The 17,220-nt window shown below is 38.4% G+C and overlaps 1 protein-coding gene across 1 annotated transcript; it reads right to left on the reverse strand.

The window, feature by feature from the left end:
- Positions 1-843: 843 nt before the first annotated feature.
- On the reverse strand, positions 844-13,050 carry LOC140847911 (ankyrin repeat domain-containing protein 26-like). The gene is made up of 4 exons (XM_073229551.1): positions 12,858-13,050; positions 5,663-5,732; positions 4,579-4,624; positions 844-3,492 (listed from the first exon to the last, which is right to left on the reverse strand). The coding sequence occupies exons 1-4, from the start codon at positions 13,007-13,009 to the stop codon at positions 3,356-3,358; spliced, it is 405 nt and encodes a 134-aa protein (XP_073085652.1). The 5' UTR covers positions 13,010-13,050; the 3' UTR covers positions 844-3,355.
- Positions 13,051-17,220: the final 4,170 nt, after the last annotated feature.

The raw sequence follows: 17,220 nt of genomic DNA on the forward strand, positions 1-17,220 counted from the left end.
TTATCCTAAGAAAACAGGCTCACAGTTTCAAGAAGACATATGCATCCCTATGTTTATTGCAGCACTGTTTACAATGGCGGAGCTATGGGCAACCTATGTGTCCATCAGTAGATGAATGGATAAGGATGTGGTACATATACACAATGGAATACTATTCAGCCATAAGAAGAAAACAAATCCTACCATTTGCAACAACATGGATGGAGCTAGGGGGAATTATGGTCAGTAAAATAAGCCAGGTGGAGCAAGACAAGCACCATATGATTTCCCTCATCTGTGGAGTACAACAACAAAGCAAAAACTGCAGGAACAAAAGAGCAGCAGACTCACAGAACCCAAGAATGGACTAGGTATGGTGGGTGGGAAGGGAGGGATAAGGGGATTAAGGGGCATCATGATTATTGTCACACAAAATATAGGGGGGGCATGAGGAAGGCAGTATATATAGCACACAGAAGACAAGCAGTGACTCTATAGCATTTGACTATGCTGATGGACAGTGACTGTAATGGGATATGTGGTGGGGACTTGATAATAAGGGGAAGGTAGTAACCACAATATTTCTCATGTAAAACCTGAGCATAAGATTGTATATCAGTGATACAATAAATACATAAATAAATAAATAATTTTTAAAAATGGCACAGAGGTCATAAAAGGCCTCAGGAAAAAAAAGGTGTGTTTTTTGAAAGGCCTCTAGCTATTGAGGACCATTTGAAGCCTTGATAAGCGATATTTAGTGCTTTAAATGAAGAATTAAAAAAAACTCTCTCAAAACACTTGTAATATCTTTATTCCAATTCTAAGTAAAACCCAATTCAGCTTTAGATAAGGAGCATTATGAAGTGTGTTTTCTTTTTTTTGTCTTGGAATAATTTCTGGTTTCATACTTTTGTGGGCTGAGAAGCTGGTTGGCATGTTTTTAATCTTCTCAATTTACTGAGGCTCTTTTTGTGGCCTAGTATGTGATCTGTTCTGGAAAGTGTTCCATGTGCACTTGAGAAAGCTGTGTATCCTGCTGCTTTTGGGTGGAGTGTCCTTAGATGTCTGTTAGGCCCATCTGTTAGGTCCATCTGTTCTGATGTGTTCAGTGCCTCTGTCTCCTCACTTATTTTCTGTCTGGTTGATCTGTCCTTTGGAGTGAGTGGAGTGTTGAAATCTTCTAAAATGAATGCATTGCATTCTATTTCAGCCTCTAATTCTGTTAGGAACATCCAAATACATGAAACAAATACTATGTTGAGTACATAGATATCTGTAGTGGTTATATCTTATTGTTGGACTGACCTCTTTGTCACTACATAATGTCCCTCTTTGTCTCTTGTTACTTTTTTTGTTTTTGAAGTCTATTTTTCTGATACAAGTACTGCAACTCATGCTTTTTTCTCCCTATTATTTTCATGACATATCTTTTTCCATCCCTTCACTTTTAGTCTGTGTGTGTCTTTGGGTTTGAAGCGAGTCTCTTGTAGGTAGCATATAGACGGGTCTTGCTTGTTTATCCATTCTGTAACTCTGTGTCTTTTGATTGGTGCAGTCAATTTACATTTAGGGTTATTATCAATAGATATGTACTTATTGCCACTGCAGTTACCGAAGGTTCAAGGGCAGCTTCTTTACTATCTAACAGTCTAAGTTTAACTTGCTCATTACAGTAGTTCAAACATAATCTAAAGGTTCTTTTATTTCCCCCTCTTTTTCATCCTCCTCCACTCTGTTTATTTTAGGTGTCATATCCTGTATTCTTTGTGTATCCCTTGACTGACCTTTTGGGTAACTGATATAATTTTGCATTTGCTTAGTAATTACTTGGTCTACTACCTTTACTATGGTTTTATTTTCTCTCGTGACAGCTATTTAGCCTTTGGAGCAGTCCCTTTAAAATACTCTGTAGAGATGGATTGTGGAAGGTAAATTCCCTCAACTTTTTCTTATCTGAATATTGTTTAATCCCTGCTTCAAATTTAAGTGATAATCTTTCCAAGGAGAGTATTCTTGGTTGGAGGCCTTGTTTCATTTCATTAAATATGTCATGCCACTCCTTTCTGGCGTGTAAGTTTGCTGCTGAGACGTCTGCTGATATCCTGATGGGCCTTCCTTTGTATGTGATCTTTTTTCTCTCTCTGGCTTCTTTTAATACTCTGTCCATGTCCTTGATCTTTGCCATTTTAATTATTATATGGCTTGGTGGTGTCTTCCTAGGGTCCCTTGAGTTGGGAGATCTTTGCACTTGCATGGCTTGAGCGACTCTTTCCTTTCCTAGACTGGGAAAGTTTTCAGTATTTCCTCAAAGCTGAATTTTCTTCTTTTCTCTTCTTCTTCTTTTGATACCCCTGTAATGTGAATATTATTCCATTGGGATTGGTTGCAGAGTTGTCTTATTATTCTTTCATTCCTAGAACCTTTTTTCTCTCTGAGCCTCAACTTCTTTATATTCCTGTTCTCTAATTCCTGTTCCATTGACCATCTCCTCTTCTAAGCTGCTTTTAAATCCCTCAAGTGTGTGTTTTATTTCAGATACTGTATTTTTCAAATTTCTCTCTCTCTTGAAGTTGTCCCTGAGATCTTGAATATTTTTCTGTAGCTATGTGAGCATGTTTATGATTTTTATTTTGAAATCTTTATCAGGAAGATTGGTGACTTCAGTTTCACTGAGCCCTCTTTCAGGTGTTTGAGGTATCCTGGTTTGTACAAAATTCTTTTGCTGTTTCATCATTCTGACGATGACTATGGAACAATACCTTTGTGTAGGTGGCACCCTCTAGTGCCCAGCTCTACTCTCTGGAGCTATCCAACACCTGGAGGGTTGGTGGGGTCACAGGTGCACAGCGCTGGTGCCTGCCAGGAGGAAAAGTTCTTTTGGTAGCATGAAAATGCTACCTGGCTGCAGTGTCTGTATCCACTGCCAGGTCCAGTAGGCCGAGAATGGAGGTAGGAACCTCTGTGTTATGCCCCTGTAGGTACCTTAGGTGGGGCTGCCCTCCACGTGACCTGGTGCAATGGTGGTAGCATCAGCTGTGCGGACTCATGCCTGCTGCGAAGAATGAGTGGCAGGCTGCATATCACAGTGAGGGGGGTCTCAGCACTGCACTGCCAGCCAGGGGAATGGAGCATCTGATGGTCCTGAATGATCCTAACCTGCTGGGCTGAGTTCGCTACTTTACCCTTTTTTTAAGGTCTTTTCTTTTCCCCAGATGTAGGCAGTGTGTTGCTGTCTTCTGGGTCACTCTTTTAGGGTTACTGGTATTTGCTGTATTTTCATTACATGTGGTTTTGGGAGGTGGTTTCTGCCTCAGTTCTCTCACTGTCAGCCATCTTTTTCCCCTCCATGAGACAAGTACATTTTACATTTCTTTCAGATCATATAGTTTTTCCTCAAAATCTGTGCATATTCCTGTGACGTCTTCAAAAGTAGAGCTTGAGTTGGAGTTAACCCATCCATAGATCCTAGAGGAGCAGCTATAGAGGATTCAAATTCAAATTTAGCAGCATCTGGAAAGAAACAGAAACAATTATACTCTTCATATAAAATACTTTAGAGTTAACATGTATGAGTTAATAAAAAGAAGTTGGGGCCTTTAAGAGTGTTAAAAATGAAAAAAATCTCTACACAACTGCGGTACAAAATACAAGACTACTAGGAAATATAACTTGCCCATAGTTACACACAATTAATTCCAATTGTGGCTAAGTATCAGAGCTTCTGGTTTTCTTATTACAAGATGGAACTATAGAGGATAAAGATGACACAGTTCACCGTGACAACCATATTCTGTAAACGGGAAAAACAGACCGACAGCCAGTTCCCACACAGTCAGGTATACCATGACAGGTATAAAACAGGGTGCTATTAGAAAACACAGAGGGGACATCCAAACTGATATTGCAGGAAAAGGGAAAGATGTGCCAGATAGAGGGAAGAAGCATCTGCAAAGAGCTAGAGGTGAGGAAGAACATTTGTGGAACTGTAAGTAGTCTAGTTCAGTGAAATGCTAGAGCAAATGTGCAGAGTAGGGTAAGTAGCAAGAGATGAGACTGAAGGACTTGGCAAGCACCAAATTTTATTTGGGTGTTTTTATTCCTTGCTAAGGTATTTGTAATTTTTCGTGAGAGTAGAAAGACAAAACCAATGACCAAGTCAATGGCTAGAGATTTAAATGTCATCCTTCAAGTGACACTTAAAATTGCCTATTAGTAGGTGTGTCTTGGTTTTTTGGCCTTAAATCACTGCCAGAAACATGAGAAGCTGACAAAGCCCATGTGTTCTGAGAAGTGCAGGATAAGAGTTCTAAAGGAATAGCAGAAGTAAAAGAAAAGGTATAGCCAAAAATAAGAACAGACTGATGGATGTGTTGAGATTTTAAAAAATCTATGGAACATGCTGAATAAATGAGGAAGAAGTATATTCTTCACTATGAATGGCTGTGCCCTCACATTTTCTTATTAGATATGTATAAGAAACAAATATTTACATAATACCTATTATCTGAACAATGGAAAGAGTTGCTATTTACTATTCAGAGTTCATTTCAGAAAGCAGTGACATCTAAATTTAATTAATACATTTTGGCAACATACCTTCTTTTTGTGCTCTAGTTATATTTTTGTCAAATTCTTGCTCCATCTGAAATAAGTCAAATATTATTTGTAATTTTCAAGCTAAGCAAGACATTATCATGTGAGTGACACATAGCTGATGAAGTATGGCCTTTAACTAATAGTTTTAGAGACTAGACTTACCTTAGGTATTGCTTACATAGAAAAATAATCACATGAATAAAATAAATTCCTACTTAATTTTAGATAACATATCTGCAATGTTATTTTGATTAATCTGATAAAAAGTACAATATTGGTGTATGTTAAATACATGATTTCAGAAAGGTGATATTTGATCTTACTATTAAGAAGAAATTAAACCAATTCAAGTCATATTATACACTGACTGCATTACTTTGCCAGACTTAGAAAAACTATCCTGTATACAAGCTTTATCAGTTTTTTTACTCTGATGAATTTTTCCTTCAAAAGGGCTTTCTATTATTGTACTTTTAGATAAGATATAATCTGTGCTATTAATTTTTCAGCACAGGATCTAAAATACATAAAATGAAGAAAGTGGGAGTGTCATAACAATGTCATGTAAAAATTCCTGCAAAAAGTTACGTGAAATCATTTTTCTATCTGTACTATGACTACAAAATCTCTCTCTACTGCATATGGACACAAAGATTTCAGAATATCTGCTTGAAGACAGGAAAAATAGAGGCTAGAGCCAGTTTTCAAACTTAATTTCTGATTCATAACTTTCTAGAATTAGAAACAAGGCAAATAATACTCAATTCTTTAATGACGATTTTGTTGCCTTTCTGGAAAGTAGGAGTTTTGGTGCGTCTTTTTCAATATGCAGCTTTTCACGAAATTTAAAATGTGTCAGTTTAGTTTCACTTACTGAATAGAGTTAAGATTAGGTATCTCTTGAAAATGAGAAATCCAACAACTTTAAAAAATAAAATTTCTGTCTCCTTTCTCAGAAGCACAAAGAATTATGACTTTTAAATAGTGAGCACTAATCAGTTAAACAACTAGAATTTCAACAAATTAAGAACAAGAATTACATCACAAATTTGAAACCTGGGGGAAAAAGGATAGTATAACTAACCTTGGCAAAGAATGTGTCCATTTCCTTCTCTCTATGTTTGCTATTGATCTCTGCTAACTTCACAGTAATCCTGTGGAGAGTGGTGTAAACAAATGCTTATTATTTCATTTTTCCCTAAGTGATACCTAAATGCCTTGCATTAAAAAGTTACCACAATAGTAAATTGAATTTCTTACAAAACAGTGTTTCAGCATTGAAAATCTGCTGAAGATCTATTGTATACAATTAAGTACATGTTTTTCTAGGGTGACTAGTAGCTAACAAGTAATTCAAAGTAGGGAAGGGAGAGAAACGGCTATTCATGATATAGAGGGCTTACAAGTAGAACTTCCTGCCTTCTGGAATGGCTGTATTTACAAGATTCATGAGGAGACACTTAAACCTATTTAGTAAACCAGTTTAGAGATAAAAGATAAAGCATCCATCGAAGACATTTTCAAGCATTTGCTTTTACCACCCTTTATGTCTCACTCATTATCTCAGAGAAATTAGGCATTAGGCACTGAGGCATAATTGAGAGCAACAATCTGTAGGGGAGGAAAAAGGGTGTGGGTGACCAAAGAATAAAATAGCTCTGGAGGCAGTTAGCATGTAACATCGTCACCAAGGTATCCATCCTTTCTGTTTTCCACGTACTCCCTCAGGCAGACCACAGTGTTGTTATTATTTTTTTATTTTGGTATCATTAATCTGCAATTACATGAGGAACATTATGTTTACTAGGAACCCCCTGCACCAAGTACCCCCCCACAAACCCCATTACAGTCACTGTCCATCAGCATAGTAAGATGCTGTAGAAACACTACTTTTCTTCTCTGTGATGCATAGCCCTCCTTGTGCGTCCCCTACATTATACATGCTAATTGTAATGTCCCCTTTCTTTTCCCGCTCCTTATCCCTCCCTTCCCACCCATCCTCCCCAGTCCCTTTCCCTTGGGAACTGTTAGTCCATTCTTGGGTTCTGTGATTCTGTTGCTGTTTTTCTCCTTCAGATTTTTTTTTGTTCTTTTACTCCACATATGGGTGAAATCATTTGGTACTTGTCTTTCTCCACCTGGCTTATTTCTCTGAGCATAATACCCTCTAGCTCCATCCATGTTGCTGCAAATGGTAGGATTTTTTTTCTTCTTATGGCTGAATAATATTCCATTGTGTATACGCACCACATCTTCTTTATCCATTCATCTACTGATGGACAGTTAGGTTGTTTCCATTTCTTGGCTATTCTAAAGAGTGCTGTGAGAAACACAGGGGTGCATCTGTATTTTTCAAACTGGACTACTGTGTTTTAGGGTAAATTCCTAGGAGTGGAATTCTTGGGTCAAATGGTATTTCCATTTTGAGCATTTTGAGGAACCTCCATACTGCTTTCCACAATGGTTGAATTAATTTACATTCCCACCAACAGTGTAGGAGGGTTCCCCTTTTCTCCACAACCTTGCCAACATTTGTTGTTGTTTGTCTTTTGGATGGTGGAGATCCTTACTGGTGTGAGGTGATATCTCATAGTGGTTTTAATTTGCATTTCTCTGATGACTAGCGATGTGGAGCATCTTTTCATGTGTCTGTTGGTCATTTGAACTTCTTCTTTGGAGAAGTGTCTATTCAGCTCCTCTGCCCATTTTTTAATTGGATTATTTGCTTTTTGTTTGTAGAGGTGTGTGAGCTCTTTAGATATTTTGGATGTCAACCCTTTATCCGATCTGTCCTATATGAACTTCTCCCATACTGTAGGATGCCTTTTTGTTCTATTGATGGTGTCCTTTGCTGTACAGCAGCTATTCAGCTTTATATAGTCCCACTTTTTCATTTTTGCTTTAGTTTCCTTTGCCTGGGGACATATGTTCATGAAGACGTTGCTCATGTTTATATCCAAGAGATTTTTGCCTATGATTTTTTCTAAGAGCTTTATGGTTTCATGACTTACATTCGCGTCTGTGATCCATTTTGAATTTACTTTTGTGTATGGGGTTTGACAATGATCCGGTTTCATTTTCTTACATGTAGCTGTCCAGTTTTGCTAATACCAGGTGTTGAAGAGGCTGTCGTTTTCCCATTCTGTGTCCATGGCTCCTTTATCATATATTAATGGACCATATATGTTTATGTTAATATCTCGAGTTTCTATTCTGTTCCACTGGTCTGTGGCTCTGAACTTGTGCTGTTACCAAATTGTATTGTTTATGTGGCTTTGTAGTAGAGCTTGAAGTTGGGGAGTGAGATCCCCCCACACTTTATTTTTCCTCGTCAGTATTGCTTTGGCCATTTGGTGTCTTACGTGGCACCATATGTATTTTAGAACTATTTGTTCCAGTTTGTTGAAGAATGCTGTTGGTATTTTGATAGGGATTACATTGAATCTATAGATTGCTTTGGGCAGGATGGCCATTTTGACAATATTAATTCTTCCTAGCCAAGAGCATTGCACGAGTTTACATTTGTTAGTGTCTTCTTTAAGTTCTTGTAAGAGTGTCTTGTAGTTTTCAGGGTATAGGTCTTTTATACTTCCTTGGTTAGGTTTATTCTTAGGTATTTTATTCTGTTTGATGCAATTGTGAATGGAATTGTTTTCCTGATTTCTCTTTCTGTTAGTTCATTGTCAATGTATAGGAAAGCCACAGATTTCTGCATATTAATTTTGTATCCTGCAACTTTGCTGAATTGTGATATCAGTTCTTGTAGTTTTGGAGTGGAGTCTTTAGGGTTTTTTATGTACAGTATCATGTCATCTGCAAATAGTGACAGCTTAAGTTCTTCTTTACCAATTTGGATTGGTTGTATTTTGTTGTTTTGTCTAATTGCCATGCCTAGGACCTCCAGTACTATGTTGAATAACAGTGGGGAGAGTGGGCATCCCTGTCTTGTTCCTGATCTCAGAGGAAAAGCTTTCAGCTTCTTGCTTTTCAGTATGATGTTGGCTGTGGGCTTATCATATATGGCCTTTATTATGTTGAGGTACTTGCCCTCTATACCCATTTTGCTGAGAGTTGTTATCATGAATGGATGTTGAATTCTGTCAAATGCTTTTGCAGCATGTATGGTGATTATCATGTGGTTTTTGTCTTTCTTTTTATTTATGTGGTGGATTATGTTGATGGATTTTCAGATGTTGTACCATCCTTGCATCCCTGGGATGAATCCCACTTGGTCATGGTGTATGATCCTCTTGACATATTTCTGAATTCGATTTGCTAATATTTTGTTGAGTATTTTTGCATCTATGTTCCATCCCTTGATATTGGTGTGTAATTTTCTTTTTTGGTGGGGTCTTTTCCTGGTTTTGGTATTAGGGTGATGCTGGCTTCATAGAATGAGTTTGGGAGTATTCCTTCCACTCAATTTTTTTTAGAAATCTTTAAGGAGAATGGTATTATATCTTCTCTGTATGTCTGATAAAATTCCGTGGTAAATCCATCTAGCCCGGGGGTTTTGCCCTTGGGTAGTTTTTTGATTACCACCTCAATTTTGTTGCTGGTAATAGGTCCGTTTAGATTTTCTGTTTCTTCCTTGGTCAGTCTTGGAAGGTTGTATTTTTCTAGGAAGTAGTCCATTTCCTCTAGGTTTTCCAGCTTGTTCACATATTGGTTTTCACAGTATTCTCTAATAATTCTTTGTATTTCTGTGGGGGTCCATTGTGATTTTTCCTTTCTCATTTCTGATTCTGTTAATGGGTGTTGATTCTCTTTTTCTCTTAATAAGTCTGGCTAGGGGCTTATCTATTTTGTTTATTTTCTCAGAGAATCAGCCTTTGGTTTCATTGATATTTTCTCTTGTTTTATTCTTCTCAGTTTTATTGATTTCTTCTCTTACCTTTATTATGTCCCTCCTTCTACTGACCTTAGGCCTCATGTGTTCTTTTTTTTCCCATTTCAATAATTGTCACTTTACACTATTCATTTGGGATTGTTCTTTAAATATTCCTGGATTGCTATATACTTTCCTTTTAGAATTTATAATGGTTATATTCTCTTGTACTGACCCCTTTATCATTCTGTAATGTCCTTCTTTATCTCTTGTTACTTTGTTTTGAATTCTGTTTTGTCTGATACTAATACTGCAATACCTGCTTTTTTCTCCCTGTTGTTTGCATGAAATGTCTTTTTCCATCCCTCTACTTTTAGTCTGTGCATGTCTTTGGGTTTGAGGCAAGTCTCTTGTAAGCAGCATATAGATGGGTCTTGCTTTTTTATCCATTGTATTACTCTGTTTCTTTTGATTGGTGCATTCAGTCCATTGACATTTAGGGGTGATTATTGAAATATATGTACTTATTGCCATTGCAGGCTTTAGATTCGTGGTTACCAAAGGTTCAAGGTTAGCTTCTTTACTATCTTACCATCTAACTTAACTCACTTATTGAGCTATTATAAACACTGTCTGATGTTTCTGTATTTTTCTACCTTCTTATTCCTCGTACTCCATGCTTTATATGTTGGGTGTTTTATTCTGTGCTTTTTTGTGTTTCCTTTGATTGCTTTTGTGAGTAGTTGATTTTATTTTTTGCCTTTAGTTAGTATTTGGTTGGTCTGCTTTCTTCGCTGTGATTTTATTTTCTCTGGTGACATCTAATTAGTCTTTGGAGTGCTTCCATCTAGAGCAGTCCCTCTAAAAGACCCTGTAGAGGTGGTTTGTGGGAAGCAAATTCCCTCAACTGTTGCTTGTCTGGGCATTGTTTAATCCCTCCTTCATACTTAAATGATAATCCTGCTGGATACAGTATTCTTGGTTCAAGGCCTTTCTGTTTAATTGCATTAAATATATCATGCCATTCTCTTCTGTCCTGTAAGGTTTCTGTTGAGGTCTGATGATAGCCTGCTGGGTTTTCCTTTGTAGGTGATCTTTTTTTCTCTCTCTGGCTGCCTTTAATAGTCTGTCCTTGTCCTTGATCTTTGCCATTTTAATTATTGTGTGTCTTGGTGTTGTCCTTCTTGGGTCCCTTCTGTCGGGTGTTCTGTGGGCTTCCGTCATCTGAGAGACTATTTCCTCCCCCAGTTTGAGGAAGTTTTCCGCAATTATTTTTTCAAAGACAGTTTCTATTCCTTTTTCTCTCTCTTCTTTTTCTGGTACCCTTCTAATGCGAATATTGTTCCATTTGTATTGGTCACACAGTTCTCTTCATTATCTTTCATTCCTGGAGATCCTTTTATCTCTCTCTGCATCAACTTCTCTGTGTTGCTGTTCTCTGATTCTGATTATATTAATGGCCTCTTGCACCTCATCCAGTCTGCTCTTAAGTCCTTCCAGAGATCGTTTTATTTCTGTATTGTCCTTCCCATCCTTATCCATTAGCTCCTGCACATTTCTCTGTAGCTCCATCAGCATGGTTATGACCTTTATTTTGAATTCTTTTTTAGGAAGATTGGTTAAATCTATGTCGCCAGGTTCCCTCTTGGGGGATGTCAGGGTTATTCTTGTCTGGATCAAATTCTTCTGCCTTTTCATGGCGATAGAAGTAGTCTTGGGCAGTTGGTGTGTATTTCAGCTGGGAGAACAAAGTCCTTTCACCTTCCTTTCCTGTGAGAACAGCGACCCCTAGCAGCTTGTGCTGGGCAGTTGTGCACAGATGGTGCCTCTGAGTCTTCCCCTGATGGCTGCAGAGTAGGCTCTGGGCAGTTGCTGTGGGTTTGGCCTCTCCCAAGCTACTCGCTGCCATGGCGGGGCTGCACCGGAGGGAGGATGGACGGGAGGCTGTTTATCGCCGTGAGAGGCCTTAGAGCTGTGCTGCCTTACAGGGGGTAGGGTACCCAGAGTTCTCTGGGGTTCCCAGCTGCTGAGCTGAGTGTGCCAGGATCCTTCCATCCAGCTGTGAGGCCCCTGTCCCATTAAGACTTTTGAAAAAGCACTCACTTTTCTTTTGTCCAATGGGCACTGTTTGCGGGGACCTGCTCATGGATTTTACTGTTCCGTTTCCCTAATTTCCAGTGCACTACGTACCGTGTGTTTTCACTCCTGGTGTGGTTGACTAGGGCTGCGTGTTTAGCAGTCCTGGGCTCCCACTCCTTCCCCGTTACAACTCCTTTTCTCCCACTCGGGAGCTGGGGTTGTGGGGGTGCTCGGGTCCCAGCAGGCTGCAGCTTGTATCTTAACCCTCTTCGTGAGATGCTGAGTTCTCACAAATGTAGATGCAGCCTGGCTGTTGTACTGTATCTTCTGGTCTCTCTTTTATGAATAGTTGTATTTGTTTTTATTTTAAAAAATATGTATGGTTTTGGGAGGAGATTTCCACTGCCTTACTCACGCTGTCATCTTGTCTCCTCCTCCCCCCACAGTGTTATTTTTAACCACTTTGTGAATTATAGTGCTGTTCATCCCTATGTCAGTCTTTATTTCACACGAATGCCTTTATGTAGAGTAGAAAAATTATGATAGTTTGTTCCATGAAGCCCTCTAGTGATAACACCAAAGATTACAATCAGGAAAACAAAACTTCCATGCAGCGGATGTGCTAATGTGAGGAAAATGGAAGTTACTATTGCCAGGATCCTCACCAGAACCTAAACTGGTCAATTTAATTGTCCTGCTGCTAGGCCACTGCTTCCACACCCATAGGCAATAAGCTATTAATGGCTGAGTCATTATATAAAGAACCCTTTCCAGAGGCAGAGATGTGGGTTACAGACCTGCAGAGTTTTGGGTGCATGTGATTCTAGTGTCCAACTACTGATGGGAGAATAAAGCCAGGTAGAAACCTTTTAACCCCAGGAACGTTCCCTTGTCATTTCTCCATCTCACTGAATTCATAGTGAACTTGCCTGGGGCTGAAGCCCTCAGGCAAGACAGCTGAGTAGTAGTACTTGGCCCTTTGAGTTTAAGATGTAATCTTCCAAAAAATAGTTAAACTCATTAATATTTCTATTTAGTGGAATTCTTTAGGAAGTCATTTTATAATAATATCACTGTCTAAGTTAGAAAGCTTCAAAAACAATGAGCTTCAAGACTAGTAGATCAGGTTAACTATGAAAATATTAAAAGGAAAAAATAAAGTCATTTAAAACCAAGAAAGGGGAGAGGGGTACAAAAACTGTCTTGAAGGAATATTTTAAATGTAAGTTCATTTACAAATATCATTTTCCAGAATATACTATCCAGTTAGCTTTCATTCCTACTAATCTTATAAACCTGGCTCCATAGAAATAATGCTTTAGAGGCAAACTAATGAGCTTAATTTATTTTCTATGATTCTGTTTTGACTTACTTGTCTAGTTGCTTTGCCAATGACAGGGTGGTATTTACTTCTTCTTGGTGTAATTGTTTATATTTCTCCAATTCAGCTCTAATGGAATCTTCTTGAGAAATTTTTTTGGAGAGTTGAAGTTCCAGATCTTTAATTCTGAATTCCATTTGCATTCTAAACGAAGAATTATCCTTCTCTCTCCACTGCTGTAATCTCTTTTGTGATTCATCCTTTAAAACAAATTAAAAGAATGCGTTTTTTAAGTAAGTATAATCTGAATAATTATAGCATATTTGTTTCCCTTAGTTTTGACTCAGTGTTTCAGAAAGCAATTTTAAATGTGAAAAAAAAAGACTTGAAGTTTAATATATTTACCTAAACCTCATCTGAATTAAATGTGCATTATAAAAATAAGGTTGAATCATTCTTATTTTAGTACTCATATAATCTGACATTTCAAAGAATAACAATCTATAGTTAAAATATTTAAACAATATAATCCAAGAATATGGTATACTTTTTAAATCACAATTTCCTTTTCCTCTTGTCAACCAGTCTTAAAAGTTCTGATTGTCTAATGAGAATGATTCTGAAAGATGGATTTTGTGATAATGATGGAAACTGAAATATTTAGGAGAAACACATGCTCCCATGCTCCCAGAAATCTATGAAACCAACTGGCATAAAAGTAGAGGAAACAGAGATAAATGTATATATCAAAAATGTAATCTGCAGGGAGATGAATTAAGGTACATTACAGATTAATAAATTAACCTGTAAAAACCAATCGACTTCTTTTAATTTTTCTACTGCTTTCGGTCTTGCTCTTTCTTCAGTGTCCCGTCTGTACTGTTCCATCTTACTATGTTCTAGTGACATCCTTGCCATGTGAGTTTTAAGGTTTCTGACTTCTGAAGATGAAAGTTCCAGTTTTCTTGAAAGATCAACAACCTACATGAATGAAATAAGTGAGCTTTGTAATGAAGGTAGACAGAGAATAGCCCAAGTCAAAGCCAGTATCAACTAAAATAAATTAAGTTATAAAATGTTACTCATACCATAGTAGAATCTTAGAACACTGAACCTTGAATTACTCAGACAATCAAGAACAAAATTAAAACTACCAGGAGTCAAAATAATACACTCTTTGCTGTCATTTTTGCCATTACAACATTTGCACTTGGTTTAATGCTCTTATTCCCATGTTGTTTCTCCATAAAGTTATTATATGCCACCTCTCAGTAGGAAAGGTCCTCCATCCTAACACTTCATAATTAAAAAAAAGTTTCAGAACTATCACATTGAGTTATTTAGCCCTAAGTCAATAAATGCCTCCCAAAATAAGACTCTAATGATCTATAAATATGTATTCTAATGCCATAAGCCTTTTTCTCAACTACAAATGTTTTATGCTAATTCAAATCAGTTTCCAAGGAAAGGGTTGTCACAGTTAAGGAGAATTCATATCTCGCAATATGGAATTTTAGTGAGATGATCCATACATTTTTCTGAACAATACCACAACTCCATAGTGCTATCTTGTCATCTTTTGTTTCTTACCACCAAATAAGAAAACATAATTAACAAAAAGAAAACCTGTTGTAATTTCAGCGATACCGAGCTGGGAAGAACTACTTTTGTTTAGATACAGTGGTTATTTGGTAAGACAAGGTGAGTGGATGTGGTTTTTACAAATTCTTACAAATTTTACATTTCCTGTGAAATTCCCTACTCTTTCATATGTGTGGCCTTACTACCTGGTTTCTAGTGAAGAGCATATGGTGGAACTGCTGTGTGAACCCATGGCTTGGTTAGAAAGTGTAAATACAGCTTCCATCTGATATTCTCTATTCTCTCTCTAGGGAGGCTTACCCTAGGAACCCAGCCCCCTTGCTGTGAAGCACCCAGGGCACCTAGTGAATCCTCACAGAGATGTGCCAACTGAGACTGATGTAGCTTCTGTGCCAGCCAAAAGCTGACTTCAACTGCCAAACAAGTGCATGTGGCACCTTTAGGTGATGCTAGTCCCCAGTGGTGTATCATCCCAGATGATGCCAAGTGGAGAAGAAAGAAGCTCGCCTCACTGAGCCTTGCCTAAACTGTAGATTTGTGAACAAAATAAGTACTGTTTTGAGCCACTAGGTTTTGAGGTGGTTCATCATGCAGCAATAAATAACTGGCACAGATACTGATATTAAAAATGGGGTGCTGCCATTAAAAAACAAAACAAAACAACTAAAACACAAAAAGAGTGCCTTTGAACAGGGCAATAGATGGAACCTCAAAGGAGGTGGAGAAGAGTCAGAATGAAAACCAGCAGGGCCTCCGGGAGCATGTTAGTGGAAGCCTGACGGCCCCTGAAGAGGCTGACAGCAAGGGCTTCTAGGCAGGGAAAGACAGTGACACTGGAACCTGGAGGAAAGGGGACTCTTGCTCCAAAGCAGCTGGAAGTAAAGATCGGTGAGCAAGATAAGCTGAAGAATTTTACACATAAAGGAACTAGGGCTTACTCGGGTCAGATATCTGTTTCCCAATTACAGCCTTTCCTCATGTCTAATTGCCAAATAATTCTAAAAGAAATGACTTCTGAACTGAGATAAAATCCAGGGTGCTGCCAGGAGAAAACACAACCAAACGTTGCAGCCAAGACTGTAAAATCCTTTGTTAGGATCTCAGAAAGATGTATGGTGGTGCCTCAACTTCTTCTAAGGATCTTCAGAGTTTATACATTTTAAGGCACCATCCTACAACAGCTTCACAGGAAGCCCAAAGTGAAGAGCTTATCTCAAAATGACTCATGAGGGTCCCTTTCCTATTGGCATGAACCCCAATAAAATTCACAGGAAACTGTTTAAAAACAGTATTAGCAAAAACACTGCCTGGTAGCCTGGACTGAGAGATGGAGAGAATACAAATGAAAAGAGGCCTTTGGGTCTTAGAAGTTCTACAGGGAGGAAGCAGGCTGAAAAAACAGATGCAAACACAGGTCCTCTCTTATGAACAAGACAGAACTGAGAGCTCAGAGGCACAGCAAAGGGCCACGGAGAGGCATTCCCATGATTAGGACTAAGTCTTCCTCAGAGAACTAGCAGCCTGCAGCAGGCTGCCTTTCAGAATTGCTATGGACTAATGTGTCTCCCATTTTCCATTCTGAATGAGAGTCTTGAGCAGGTCAGCAGAATGTTGGCTCTGTGGGTGGTGGTAGATGACTTGGCTCTTCAGTTCTCAATCTTTGTATTGAGAGGAATTGTACTCCAAGGGCTAAACTGTAGAAACCACAGCCCAGGCTCCTGTCCCATCTGCACCTGATGAAGATGTAAGATCTCAGACTCCAGCCTGAACTGGATGCCATCGTCACTGAGGCTTGGCATGCAGGTATAGGGTACGGGTGAGTGTGTGTTTTTTGCCTTTTCCTTTTTTATGGAAATGTTTTATATATCTTGACCAGTGTTTTGGCTACATGGATATATACTTTGTTGTTGTCTCTTTGGCTTTTTTATTTTAAGTATAGGTGACATATGATATTACACTGGTTTCAAGTATATAACATAGTGATTGGAGTAGTTTTTCATGTGGGAGGGTAATTAAAAATTGTGCTTTTTAAATGTGTCTCTACTTTTAAAACATCCATTAATTTCTTTTAAAAAGGAAGGTTATGGGCCAACCTTACTGACTTTCTCCCAGTGAACAGAATATGGTGAAGGTGATGCTGTATGAATTCCAAGGCTGGTTGGCCTGGATAGGCCAGGTGTTCCAGCTGCCCAGCCCAACTAAAGTCCCAGCCAGGGCCTGGCACCAACAATCGGACATGTGGGTGAACTAGCCTCCAAATGATTCCAGCCTCAGCCTTCGAGCTGTCCCAGCTAAAGCTGAAGGAAGCAGAGACAAGCTGTCCTGGCCACACTTTCCTGATGGAGGTTTGTGAATAAGATAATGTTATTTAAGCTACTGAACCTGGGAGGTTATTAGGGTAAAACAGATAAGCAGAAAAGTGGTGAAAAAAGGGATAATATGAAAACTAACTTATTTGTGGTGAACTGATTTTCAACAAGGGTGCCAAACAGTAGAAATGAGTCCCCTTTAAAATGGGTTATAATAAATGTTGAGATTAATTTATTAATGGAAAACAATGCTAATGAGAAGAAGCAGATGACTAGAAGACCTAAGAAGTTTTTCTAGGGTTCCTTTCAATTACAAATTCTTACCCCTAGGCATACATGCCTCTTCAGAATTTTTCCTCAAGTTAGGGGATAGGGAAGACTGGTAAGCAAGGAGAGACATAGGATTTAAAGAATAACAACTGAAATACTTTCGTAGCCAAAAATGACGCCTTTTGTCCGATTTTAATTAACTGAAATTCTAATAGACAGCATGGAGTATTTAT

This window comes from Manis javanica, chromosome 2 (assembly GCF_040802235.1).
Source record: "Manis javanica isolate MJ-LG chromosome 2, MJ_LKY, whole genome shotgun sequence".
NCBI lineage: Eukaryota > Metazoa > Chordata > Mammalia > Pholidota > Manidae > Manis > Manis javanica.

Bases quoted from the DNA above. Each gene is read 5' to 3' on its own strand.
- LOC140847911 (XM_073229551.1), bottom strand. From the start codon at position 13,009: ATGCAAATGGAATTCAGAATTAAAGATCTGGAACTTCAACTCTCCAAA. The intron at 4,625-5,662 runs GTTAGTTATACT...GACTTATTTCAG, and splicing joins TGGACACATTCTTTGCCAAG to ATGGAGCAAGAATTTGACAA. The intron at 3,493-4,578 runs GTATGTTGCCAA...GTTTCTTTCCAG, and splicing joins AACTAGAGCACAAAAAGAAG to ATGCTGCTAAATTTGAATTT.